Raw genomic sequence first — 13,046 nt, 5'->3', positions numbered from 1 at the left:
TATCCTACCCCTAGTGTTCCCACACAGTATGATACCCCATTAATGACCTAAAATAGGTGCAATTCCTGGCGCATGAGCAGAAATTGCACTTCTTCCCCATTACACCACTCGACTTTGTGTGGTGGGGTGCAAAGCCAGCAACATAGCTGGGCAGTGTGGGCCGTTCCTGCGCCACGCTGGTGCAGTGCCTGTCCTGGATGTTATAATAGTAGATCAAATAAAGATTTTCTATATTTGGATGGGTTGATCATAGTACTACCAGGTACCAGACCTGAGGACTTGAGAAGTTGTTAAATGGTCCAAAAGTGAATGCATAACATGGTGCCACTGATGGAATGGAGTGGTCTTGAATAATATTGGTGGTGGTGACGCTATCCTTGTTCTACATAGGACTAGATGTTATTGTTCCAACCGAAAGCACAGATCGGGTCAGAAGGTAGAACTCGGAATAATGACTCCAGCACCATGATATGAGTCCACATAGCTCTTATCAACCAAGTCCGGAGCTGCTAGGCAAAAGGATGATTTGAGGTCTCCAAAGTCTAATGGTTTTCCACTACAGTTGAAGCAAGATGGAATCTCCCCAGATGGTCTTGTGTCAGCGTTGTCCTTAGATATACTTTTCTTCTCCTTGGTTTCTGGTAAAACGCAGACAATTAATAATTAGGCAATTAAAGACAAAAGAAAATAAAGCAGGAATTAATGAGATTATGAGTATGGGGGCTGGAGGATTATATCTCATGGACACGGCCGGGATGGTGTCCCCCACCTCCATCCAGGAGCCCATTCAGCAGTGATGGAAGAACTTCAGGGAATTTTCCAGGACGTTGGTGCAGACCAGAGCAGGAATTTACTGACATTCAGAGACTAGTCCACAATAGTCATCTTCCTTTTCCATAATAAACCCATTGGGAAACTTTTGGAGTTTTGATGCAATTTACTGCTGTAATTTATAATTAATTTTCAGATTAACTCAAAATGATAATTATAAATTACATTTCTATTCCCATTGTTTTCATGTATAATATGTACAGTCCATGAGAGTAATGGAGCAGATGGCCGCACATTACCATTACCATTCTGTTCCATTAATCTCTATGGAGCTGACGGAGATCGGTGAGCGCAGCGCTCGGCAATTTACGTCAGCTCTATAGAGATTAATGGAGAAGAACAGTCATGCGCGGCTGAGGGGTAGATCAGCACGTAGACCCCCACTGATCAGCAAGTTGGGTCCTATCCCGTGGATAGGGCCTAACTTACCTTCGTGGGAAAACCCCTTTAACCTGTTACAAACTTGATCTGTGGCAAACTGATCCAATCACCTTCCGGACCGGGGCTATGGATTCTCATATAAGGTCTTGTGGATCAGTAATCTTTGACTGCCTAGTAATTTTGTACTGAATTATTCTCTTGGTTTTGACCCTCTCTGTTTGTATTGTGCAGTGTTTGTTTCCATGTGGCACTTTGGCGAAGGAAGGGAATATTGGCTAGTTTTCTATAAACCTCCGAGGGTGGTTCAGGCAATTAGTCAGGGCCTACTGTCTTTGTCACTATCCATTCCCTGACTCTGCGTTACACACTCCCATTAATTTTAAGCTCCACTGATGAAAAATAATTGACTCGAGTATAAGCCAAGGGTGGGAAATGCATTGGTCACAGCCTCCACAGGATATAGCCAGCAAACCCCTGTAGTATATAGCCAACCCTCTGTAGTATATAGCCAGCCCCCAGTAGTAAATAGACAACCCACTGTGGTATATAGCCAGACAGCCCCCTGTGGTATATAGCCAGACAGCCCCCTGTGGTATATAGACAGCCACCCCCCTATGGTATATAGCCAGACAGCCCCCTGTGGTATATAGACAGCCAACCCCCTGTGGTATAAAGCCAGACAGCCCCTTGTGGTATATAAACAGCCAGCCCCCTGTAGTATATAGCCAGCCAGCCTCCTGTGGTATATAGCCAGCCAGCCCGCTGTGGTATATAGACAGCCAGCCCGCTGTGGTATATAGACAGCCAGCCCGCTGTGCTATATAGCCAGCCCCCTGTGGTATATAGCCAGCCAGCCTGCTGTGGTATATAGACAGCCAGCCTGCTGTGGTATATAGACAGCCAGCCTGCTGTGGTATATAGACAGCCAGCCTGCTGTGGTATATAGACAGCCAGCCTGCTGAGGTATATAGACAGCCAGCCCCTGTGGTATATAGACAGCCAGCCCCCTGTGGTATATAGCCAGCCAGCCCCCTGTGGTATATAGCCAGCCAGCCCGCTGTGGTATATAGACAGCCAGCCCCCTGTGGTATATAGCCAGCCAGCCCCTGGCTGGCACAACTTTGGTTTTATACTAATTCCACCACATTAGATTTTTTTCCGCCGGAAAATTGACGGCGGAAGATTATTGTGCCCAATTTAGACAGTATGTGACTGACTCGCAATGGAACGACTGTGCCCTAAAAGACCAATTTTTGTCCAAGCCTGTCAGGTCTGTGCGCGAGGAAAGACTCCCAGGAGACGTCCTGAGGGGCCTCTTCTTCCGCTTCCAGTTCCCACCAGGCCATGGTCTAAAGGGTCTATGGATTTTGTCACTGATCTGCCAGCATCTCAAGGCTGTACAGTGATTTGGGTGGTAGTAGACCGTTTCTCTAAGATGGGACACTTTGTTCCATTAAAGAAGTTACCTTCAGCTGAAGAATTGGCTGAATTGTTTATACAGAATATTGTACGCCTCCATGGTATACCAGATGATATTGTGTCAGATAGGGGCGTACAATTTGTTTCCAGATTTTGGCGAGCATTTTGTTCAAGACTGGAAGTTAATTTGTCGTTCTCGTCGGCGTTTCACCCTGAGTCTAATGGTCGGTCCGAGAGAATGAATCAGGAGATGATTCAATATCTGCGACTCTTTGTCTCGGACAGTCAGGACCAGTGGGTGAAATTCCTTCCGTTGGCAGAATTTGCTATTAATAACCACTGTAGTTCGTCCACACAGGTATCTCCGTTTTTCTGCAATTATGGTTTTCATCCTCGTTTCTCCTTTTCTTCTGTGCCTGTCTCTAATATTCCTCGGCCGGAAGCTATTACATCCAAATTGCACACGCTCTGGTCTCAAGTGCAGGAGAATATTCAGAGGGCACAAAATTCTATGGTCCAACAGACTGAAAGAAGGCGCACTAACTCCGATACGTTTGTGGTGGGGGATAAAGTGTGGTTATCCACGAAAAATCTTAAATTGAAGGTCCCCTCTTTGAAATTTGCGCCCAGGTTTGTAGGTCCGTTTGTTGTTACTCATATTGTTAACCCGGTTTCCTTCAAGATTACTCTTCCAGCAGGGTGGCGGGTTCATAACACCTTCCATAAGAGTCTTCTGAAGCGGTATGTTGAGCCTGTTTTGCCTCTTCCTGACCCTCCTTCTCCATCTATTGTGGAGGGAAATCTGGAATTTGAGGTGGAAAAAGTTGTGAATTCCAGATGGGTAGGTAACTCCCTGCAGTACCTGGTCCATTGCAAAGGTTTTGGTCCTGAGGATAGGTCTTGGGTTCCGGCTAGAGATGTTCATGCGCCGCGGTTACTCAGGTTATTTCATCAGGCCTATCCTCAGAAGCCATCTTTAAGATCTAGGGGTCCGAAGGCCCCCCATCAGGGGGGGGGGGGGTACTGTCAGGGTCTCTAGGGAGAATGCTGGGACTTCTGGTTCTTCTGCTGGTGCCAGCAGCGTTCTCCGACCCCCGGCGCGTATCCGTGCAAACTCCACCTCTCGTCCCAGGCAGCGGCTGCTAAGATCTCGCGCTGTCTAGGAGTTGTGTTCGGAACTGCTGGGACTTGTGGTACCTCTGCATGATGCCTGGTTGTTCTGCACCATGAGGGGTTAATTCCCAGTAGCTTCCCAGCTCCTATCAGGTTCTGGAGGTGGAGTTCTGGCTGCATAAATTGCAGCTTCACTAGTCACCTGTACCAGAGTATCTGAATCGTTGTGACCTCGGCTCGTTTTTGACATTGACGTTTTGCCTTCTGACTTTGTTATTGACGTACCCTCTCGTTGTGATTCCGGCTAGTTGACCATTCTTTTGTGTTTTATGTTTGTCAGTCTGTTTGTGTTTCCCTTCCCACACTTATCCAGTGTATTTCGAGTCTTCAAGTAGTCGCCCCACGGTTTAGTGTGGGGGGGCTATAGGAAGGGACAGAGGTTGGGGCAAGCTCAGGGCACACTACCCCCTGTCTTCTGTGTTACCCAACCCTAACACTTGCTATTCACTTATTTCCCCTACAGAAATTCACGATCACCGCTCCTTTGCAACTTGGCGCTAGAACTTTTGGTGCGTTCCCTATAAGGACCGGCCCTTTTTTACAGTTATCCATGTAGGAGAGGAGGAGTTGAAAATGAGATTACCATATGACTCTCAGCTAGACATCACTTAGCCACCCTGGAACACATTCATCACTTTTAGCTGAGCATTTATCCATCGCAGCGCAGGGTCTGTATTTTTTTGGGCACACAAATCGTGCTATCATTTTCACTTGGATGTTAGATAATGGTGCATGGGGTTAATGAATTGCTGCATCACCGAAAATGGTTTCACCTAACTCCCCTTTCATGAGAGTGAAATAGAACTCCGCAGAAAAGCTTTTTGTAGCTTTAACTTACGCCAAAAAAGTGTCTGAAAACTGGAAGCGTCAGATACTAAAATGGTGCCCAAGTTGTGCGCCCCCCCCCCCCCAAAAAAAAAGTTGTGAGTGTCGGAAAACCACCAATTTTGTGGCACCAACACTTCATAAATGAGTCACAACAGGTGCAGCAAGGCAATAAAAAACCAATGGCAGTTTTCTGTTGGAAAGTCAGTAATAAATGCCCTCCTTTGAGTATTGCAGGCTTCCATATAAACCTCAATAAAAGTGAAATGCTGATCATCTTTCTCTGACGGGAAAGTCAGGGTTTTTAGATCACGGCAGAAAACACACATCTAGGCATATAGAGCAGGCGTGCCCCATCTACCATATAAACCCCAAACTACTCCACACTATTCAAAAAGATCCTGGAGGAATCTGCCCCACTGAGACTGTGCCCTCTTCAGATCCTGGAAGGCAGCAGATATCGCTGTATGGAGTGACTTATTACATTACTGAAACAAAACTCAAAGCTACATATTCTCTGACCTCAAATACTGCCTCTCAGGGCTGCCACCAGGGGGGTTTAGTGTGACTGTGTTCAGATGGCCCCATGGAGGAAAATGGGCCCCCAGTCACATAAAACCCTGGTTCAGGGAACTCACTGTGCACACAGGGCTGGATTATCATTCTGTGTGTTTCGATAGTGGGACAGGCAGTTCCCAGACCAAGATTTGGTACAGGGGACATTGAAGGGCTGGGTGACAATATGGAAATGCATAGCTAGCGAATACCAGCGCCTATAGAAAATGCCTATTATTAAAATACACCAGTTTCTAGTTATGAATTTGGTACCAAAATGATGATAGCACTAACTACTATCCACAAGTAGAGGAGAAACCGCAGCTAAAATCTAATATGAGCAGTAGGGGGAGCCCTATAACAAGATCTGAGCGCACGTCTAGTCACATTTTCTGTTACGCCAGGACATATAGGCATAAATCCTTCACAATATGGGAAGAAATCTCCTGTCCTTATCCGTGCCTCCATCGTAACCTCATTCTCTAGTGAAGTTTAACAAATCCAATGCAGGAAAGAAGCACTCCGTCTAATTCAGGTGTTTTTTCACCTGTGGATACAATGCAACGTTTCAGCTAACTCAATGTAGCCATTTCTAAGCAATGAGAATGCATTGGATTTGTTTGAACTTCTGGGTCCAGAGTCAGACCTTCGCAAACTTACACCCTCTAATCAATTTTTTTCACAGTGCCGCCCTTTTTCTTTTGTTACTCTCTAATGAAGTATATTACCTCCTGTCAAGGAGATATTAATTGTGAATGTATAAGATGGGTTTAACAACGGGGTAATTACAAACTTTGTTTAAATATTTGGCATCTATTGAAGCGTCTAGGCAGCTTTTATGACATCCTGGAGCTTTAACAGCCTGATAACCTCTGACCTGAAGACTGGTCTGTTCAGACCCCAAAGGACATTTGGTCTCCCTACCCCCCTCTTCTGCATCAGGATTTGGAAACAAAGTACTGTTTAAATATTCCTGGACTCTCCCCCCTCATTAACACTTTGCCCAATCGTGAATGACCCTCTGGACTAATTAATGAATGGGAGGTTCTGAAACCTGAACCAAACTGAGAAGTTATAAAACAATATGAAATCCAAGAATTGGTGTTCACATTTTGGGGGCTGCTTGACAAGCTGAGTGTGTCCCTTATTTCTCCCACCTCCAGGGATCAGGATTTACTTTAAGTTGTAAGTTTCTGTTATTTTTCTCCCTTTTTATTTTATAACTGTTTTGCCGTGTTGTGTGTCATTTTATTTTGTAATTCTTTTGTTTTTAATATCTTTTTATGCACTGATCAACTTTTTGTAATTAAAGCTTTTCACTTTAATTTTGGTCCCTGTATGCTCTGCGAACTCATAGCCTTGTGAAGTGTGGTTAACTGTGTGACTGCTGGAGTGCTGAGTGTGACAAGGTGACTGCTTGAGAGCAAGAGTTGTTGTAGAATGGGATACTTATTGGTCCCAGTATAAATGCAATAAGTGGTGGCAGCGGATCTGGTGCTGGAGCTGTATGAGGTGTGATTTAGGCTCAAGTTGTGTCCTGAGTGAAAGGTGAGCGCAAGTTTGAGTAGGCTAAATTAACCCGTACAGTTGCACCCCACGTCACGTGACGAGGCGGCGGCGTCCTCGCCGTGACAAATTGGTGGCAGCGGTGGGATAAATTCATTTTTTGTCAGAGCATTAAGTGTTGGGATTAAGCAACTAACCCCTGCACTTAAGGACTAGTGGAATCCTTACGAGGAGTACCCTAGTTTTACACGGACCAAATCAGTGCTGTTCTAAGACACACGTGCAAACAGTTTCCCTTCCCCGTTTTTCTTTTCTATCTTTTATTTGGCAAAGGTTGCACTCAGTGATGGCAACCATCTACAAGAGACAGAGCAAGGAGGCTCTAATTCACCTCTGTGAGCAGAGAGGCATCGACCCGGCTGACAAGTCCAAAGAGCTGCTGGTTTGTGCTTTGATGGAGCAAGATGCAGAGCAAGGATCTGGCACGGCTCAAGGGAGCCAAGATATGGACATTAATCCTGGAAGAGTTTCCCCTGAGGCTACCCACAGCAGGAGCCCTCAGGAAGGCATGGATGTGTCTCTACAAATGGCCCTACAGCAGCTAGGTGAATGTGATCCTAGCCTGCGCCTGCAGCTTATCCTTCAATTTAATCAGGCGGCCGCAGTGCGAGAGAAGGAGAGAGTGGCCGCAGAGCGAGAGAAGGAGAGAGCGGCCGCAGAGCGAGAGGAGAGAGCAGCCGCAGAGCGTGAGCGCCAGGCTGATAGAGAATTCAGGCTGGAAATGGCGCGTATTGAAAGGGGTATCAATTCTGTGCAACCCCAATCCCAGGATGTAGACCCCAAAAGACCTCGTCAAGAACGTTTTCCAGTACTGGACAAGGATGGGGACTTGGACATTTTTCTGCGGTCGTTTGAGAAGACCTGCAGACAATACCATCTGCCCCGTGAGCAGTGGGCACAGTATTTAAGCCCAGGGCTAAGAGGCAAAGCCCTGGAAGTATTTGCTGACCTTCCTCTTGAGCTTGATGAGGACTATGATGCTATAAAAGCTGCTTTGATTAAAAAGTACAACTTAACTCCAGAGGTGTATCGCAAGAAATTCCGGAGTGTAAAGCGAGAAACAACTGAGAGCTACGCTGATACAGTAGGCAACTTACGGACTACCTTTCTACAGTGGACCCGAGGACTTTCTGTCAACAGCCGTGAGGACCTGGAGGATCTCATGATAAAAGATCAGTTTCTGCACATTTGTCCTGTGGATGTACGACAGTTTGTTTGTGACAGGGAGCCTAAAACTGCGGATGAAGCTGCGCAGATTGCAGACTCCTACACCGCCAACCGGATGCCTGAAGCCAAGAGGGAAACATCCCCCCAAAGGTCCACCAGCTGGAAGGAGAAACAAGCCAGGACAACATCACAACCTTCTGTCTCCAAAGTGGGTGAGAACATTACACTGAGGGAGTCTATAAATCAGGGGGATATGCGCAAATGTTTTAATTGTAACAAAGTGGGTCATCTGAGGTCTGCGTGCCCAGAGAGAGGGGCAACTGTCTACTCTACAGCACCAGTAGTCATGCTGCTTTCTGGTGATATGGAGAAATTACAGCATCACATGCAGACTGTGATAGTGGGTGACAGAGTCACCCAGGGATTAAGAGACTCAGGGGCAAGTTATTCTCTTGTTCGCCCTGAGATTATAAACCCTGAGGACATCATTCCAGAAAAGACTTTGCCTGTGAAGGGGATAACCGGATGCCATCCAGGAGTGCCCGTCGCCAAGGTTTTTATGGACTGGGGTTCTGGTAGAGGTATCAGACAAGTGGGAGTGTCACAAGAATTGCCTGTGGATGTATTGTTGGGAAATGATTTGGGAAAAATGACAACTGTGTATGTGCCTGATGTACAACAATCCTATGAGAAAATGGGCAGAAGCCCAAGGGGACTGGTCTGGGAGGGAGGACAGGATAGCAAGAGCAAGGCTATGCCTGCTCCAGAACCAGAGGTGTCCCAGTATGAGGAAGCTAAGAGGGAGGGGGTGGTGAACGGGCCCCCAGAGATAACCCTGCAGTCAGCAGATATGGTGAAGGGTGTGAGAGGCTGCCAAGATGGAGTCTCTGAATCTGCACCTCAAAGCTCTAAGGTCCTGAGTGTGGATCTGGTGGAGGCCATTACTCAAGGAGAGGTCCTAGAGCAGACAAGAGGTGTCAAGATGAGTAAGGCTCAGAGCATGAGCCACAAAGATGCCTCTACTCAGACTGGGGAGATGCAGTGTGTCTATGAGCCAAAGACAGCGTGTACACTAGAACCAGTGCTGAGAGAGGAGACTGGGGAGATGCAGTGTGTCTATGAGCCAAAGACAGCGTGTACACTAGAACCAGTGCTGAGAGAGGAGATTGGGGAGATGCAGTGTGTCTATGAGCCAAAGACAGCGTGTACACTAGAACCAGTGCTGAGAGAGGAGATTGGGGAGATGCAGTGTGTCTATGAGCCAAAGACAGCGTGTACACTAGAACCAGTGCTGAGAGAGGAGATTGGGGTCCACAGTGAGGTCGGGTTCCCAGTGATGAGTGTTGCCAGTGCAGTTTTGGGGAGCGATCAGAAAGGGGAGCAGGGGCATAGGGACTCTCAGGAGAGCGTTCAGTCAGTGGTCCAACCTAAGCCCTGTAGTATAAATGATAAAGAGAGGGACTCTAATAGCTGTACAGCGGGAAAACCAAAACATAATGTAACTGGGTACAGAAGTCCTACACTTAACTCCATTGGCATTTCATCCAGCAGTGAGAGGGTTAACCATTTCACACTTGGGAGAGGGGACACAGAACTTAGTGTTTCTGCAGCACAAAGCCATAAAGTCAGCAGGGGGTCCCAGCACAGCAGTGTACAAGTGACCAGGGGAGATAGTACTTGGCCTTATACACGGGACAAAGGACCAGATGGTTGATGTGCCCAGGTAGTCACATCTTATGGCAATGATTTTTATGGTACTGAACTTCTGCTATGTATTATTGGTAATTGGCTTGGGAAAATTTAAAATGGCGTGGGTCTTTTCAAATTTGCCCAATCTTGAAAGGGGGAGGTGTCAAGGAGATATTAATTGTGAATGTATAAGATGGGTTTAACAACGGGGTAATTACAAACTTTGTTTAAATATTTGGCATCTATTGAAGCGTCTAGGCAGCTTTTATGACATCCTGGAGCTTTAACAGCCTGATAACCTCTGACCTGAAGACTGGTCTGTTCAGACCCCAAAGGACATTTGGTCTCCCTACCCCCCTCTTCTGCATCAGGATTTGGAAACAAAGTACTGTTTAAATATTCCTGGACTCTCCCCCCTCATTAACACTTTGCCCAATCGTGAATGACCCTCTGGACTAATTAATGAATGGGAGGTTCTGAAACCTGAACCAAACTGAGAAGTTATAAAACAATATGAAATCCAAGAATTGGTGTTCACATTTTGGGGGCTGCTTGACAAGCTGAGTGTGTCCCTTATTTCTCCCACCTCCAGGGATCAGGATTTACTTTAAGTTGTAAGTTTCTGTTATTTTTCTCCCTTTTTATTTTATAACTGTTTTGCCGTGTTGTGTGTCATTTTATTTTGTAATTCTTTTGTTTTTAATATCTTTTTATGCACTGATCAACTTTTTGTAATTAAAGCTTTTCACTTTAATTTTGGTCCCTGTATGCTCTGCGAACTCATAGCCTTGTGAAGTGTGGTTAACTGTGTGACTGCTGGAGTGCTGAGTGTGACAAGGTGACTGCTTGAGAGCAAGAGTTGTTGTAGAATGGGATACTTATTGGTCCCAGTATAAATGCAATAAGTGGTGGCAGCGGATCTGGTGCTGGAGCTGTATGAGGTGTGATTTAGGCTCAAGTTGTGTCCTGAGTGAAAGGTGAGCGCAAGTTTGAGTAGGCTAAATTAACCCGTACAGTTGCACCCCACGTCACGTGACGAGGCGGCGGCGTCCTCGCCGTGACAAATTGGAAATAAAAGATAGAAAAGAAAAACGGGGAAGGGAAACTGTTTGCACGTGTGTCTTAGAACAGCACTGATTTGGTCCGTGTAAAACTAGGGTACTCCTCGCAAGGATTCCACTAGTCCTTAAGTGCAGGGGTCAGTTACTTAATCCCAACACTTAATGCTCTGACAAAAATGAATTTATCCCACCGCTGCCACCAATTTGTCACGGCGAGGACGCCGCCGCCTCGTCACGTGACGTGGGGTGCAACTGTACGGGTTAATTTAGCCTACTCAAACTTGCGCTCACCTTTCACTCAGGACACAACTTGAGCCTAAATCACACCTCATACAGCTCCAGCACCAGATCCGCTGCCACCACTTATTGCATTTATACTGGGACCAATAAGTATCCCATTCTACAACAACTCTTGCTCTCAAGCAGTCACCTTGTCACACTCAGCACTCCAGCAGTCACACAGTTAACCACACTTCACAAGGCTATGAGTTCGCAGAGCATACAGGGACCAAAATTAAAGTGAAAAGCTTTAATTACAAAAAGTTGATCAGTGCATAAAAAGATATTAAAAACAAAAGAATTACAAAATAAAATGACACACAACACGGCAAAACAGTTATAAAATAAAAAGGGAGAAAAATAACAGAAACTTACAACTTAAAGTAAATCCTGATCCCTGGAGGTGGGAGAAATAAGGGACACACTCAGCTTGTCAAGCAGCCCCCAAAATGTGAACACCAATTCTTGGATTTCATATTGTTTTATAACTTCTCAGTTTGGTTCAGGTTTCAGAACCTCCCATTCATTAATTAGTCCAGAGGGTCATTCACGATTGGGCAAAGTGTTAATGAGGGGGGAGAGTCCAGGAATATTTAAACAGTACTTTGTTTCCAAATCCTGATGCAGAAGAGGGGGGTAGGGAGACCAAATGTCCTTTGGGGTCTGAACAGACCAGTCTTCAGGTCAGAGGTTATCAGGCTGTTAAAGCTCCAGGATGTCATAAAAGCTGCCTAGACGCTTCAATAGATGCCAAATATTTAAACAAAGTTTGTAATTACCCCGTTGTTAAACCCATCTTATACATTCACAATTAATATCTCCTTGACACCTCCCTTAGTAGCCACCAGACTATATAGTGTCCCCATTGGTGGCCCCCGTACTGTATAATATTCTCTATAGTAGCTCCAGCACTGTAAAGTGTTCTACACTTTTCAGCCTATATGGCCTTAGTCATGATCACATCATGACTAAGGCCATATAGGCTGAAACGTGTAGATCTTACCTGTTTTTCCATATGCATGTTATGCCAAGGAAGATAGAGTGAGCCCATTATGATGGAATTTTAAAAAGAAATATGAAAAAAGTAATTTAAGACAAGTTTACCTTTTCATAGATTGTATCAGTCCCCACTATGGGTGTGAAGAGAGGGCTTAGGGGAAACGATAACTTCCCTATATGTGGGGTGGCGGAAGCCATTTTAATGCATATATTGTGGGAATGCCGCAAATTAGGAGGTTTCTGGAAAGGGGTGCTAGCTCTGATTTCGAGAGTATTTGGTGTAGTCCTACCGGCTGTTCCCACAAGGTGCATATTAGGTCTAGTGGCGTCAGGGGATAAGTATGAGGGCCTGACCCTAGGGATTTGTAGAATGTTTTATCAGGCCAGGAAATTGTTGGCCATGTATTGGTCCATGTACCCACCGCACCCTCAGTAAAAAATGTATATTCATAAAATGAATACTATCATCCGTTTAGAAAATCTGTTTATTGAAAAGCAAGTGCTAAGTTTGAAAGAATATGGGGACCCTGTCTGGACACTGCTGGACCTCCCTCAGTCCATGTTCGTCGTAGTCCCTTATCGATGTCTTTGTAATCGACTGCTGTCTGTTATTAATGTGTTAATACCAAATGTATATAGTCAAATGGGCTATTTTCATCTGTACCTGTAATGATAAAAACTGTTCAATAAAAAAGATTTGATTTAAAAAAAAAAGAAGCCCCCATGATCTATAATGTTTCCTATAGTGGCCCTCACACCGTATAATGTTCCGCTTAGTAGCCCCCACACTCACTGTATAGAGTTATAGTGGCCCCGCACTGTATCATGTTCTGCTTTGTAGCCCCTACATTGTATAGTGGTCCCTATAGTGGGTCCGCACTGTATAATTTTCCACTTGGGGACACCAGGGAGGGGTAGCTGGAGCGGCGCTAGCTGGATGGTAATCTTTCAGGACAGGTGTCCACACTTCATAAACATTGGTTTAAATGTTGCTTTATTGATGACGCATTTCGCAGAAGCACCGTCTCCTTCTTCAGATCTACAGTTATTATATATATATATATATATATATATATATATATATATATATATATATACATA

General features: G+C 45.4%; 1 protein-coding gene across 1 annotated transcript; it reads left to right on the top strand.

Annotated features, from left to right (window-relative positions):
• The first annotated feature begins 6,023 nt into the window (after positions 1-6,023).
• On the top strand, positions 6,024-10,553 carry LOC140077312 (uncharacterized). Its single transcript, XM_072124362.1, has one exon. The coding sequence runs from the start codon at positions 7,037-7,039 to the stop codon at positions 9,629-9,631; it is 2,595 nt and encodes an 864-aa protein (XP_071980463.1). The 5' UTR covers positions 6,024-7,036; the 3' UTR covers positions 9,632-10,553.
• The last annotated feature ends 2,493 nt before the right edge of the window (positions 10,554-13,046 follow it).

The sequence above is a fragment of the Engystomops pustulosus genome, chromosome 9 (assembly GCF_040894005.1).
Source record: "Engystomops pustulosus chromosome 9, aEngPut4.maternal, whole genome shotgun sequence".
In the NCBI taxonomy this organism is placed as follows: domain Eukaryota; kingdom Metazoa; phylum Chordata; class Amphibia; order Anura; family Leptodactylidae; genus Engystomops; species Engystomops pustulosus.
The sequence above is the reverse complement of the archived record's forward strand: the minus strand, read 5'-3'. Positions and strand labels throughout refer to the sequence as shown.

Bases quoted from the DNA above. Each gene is read 5' to 3' on its own strand.
- LOC140077312 (XM_072124362.1), top strand. From the start codon at position 7,037: ATGGCAACCATCTACAAGAGACAGAGCAAGGAGGCTCTAATTCACCTC.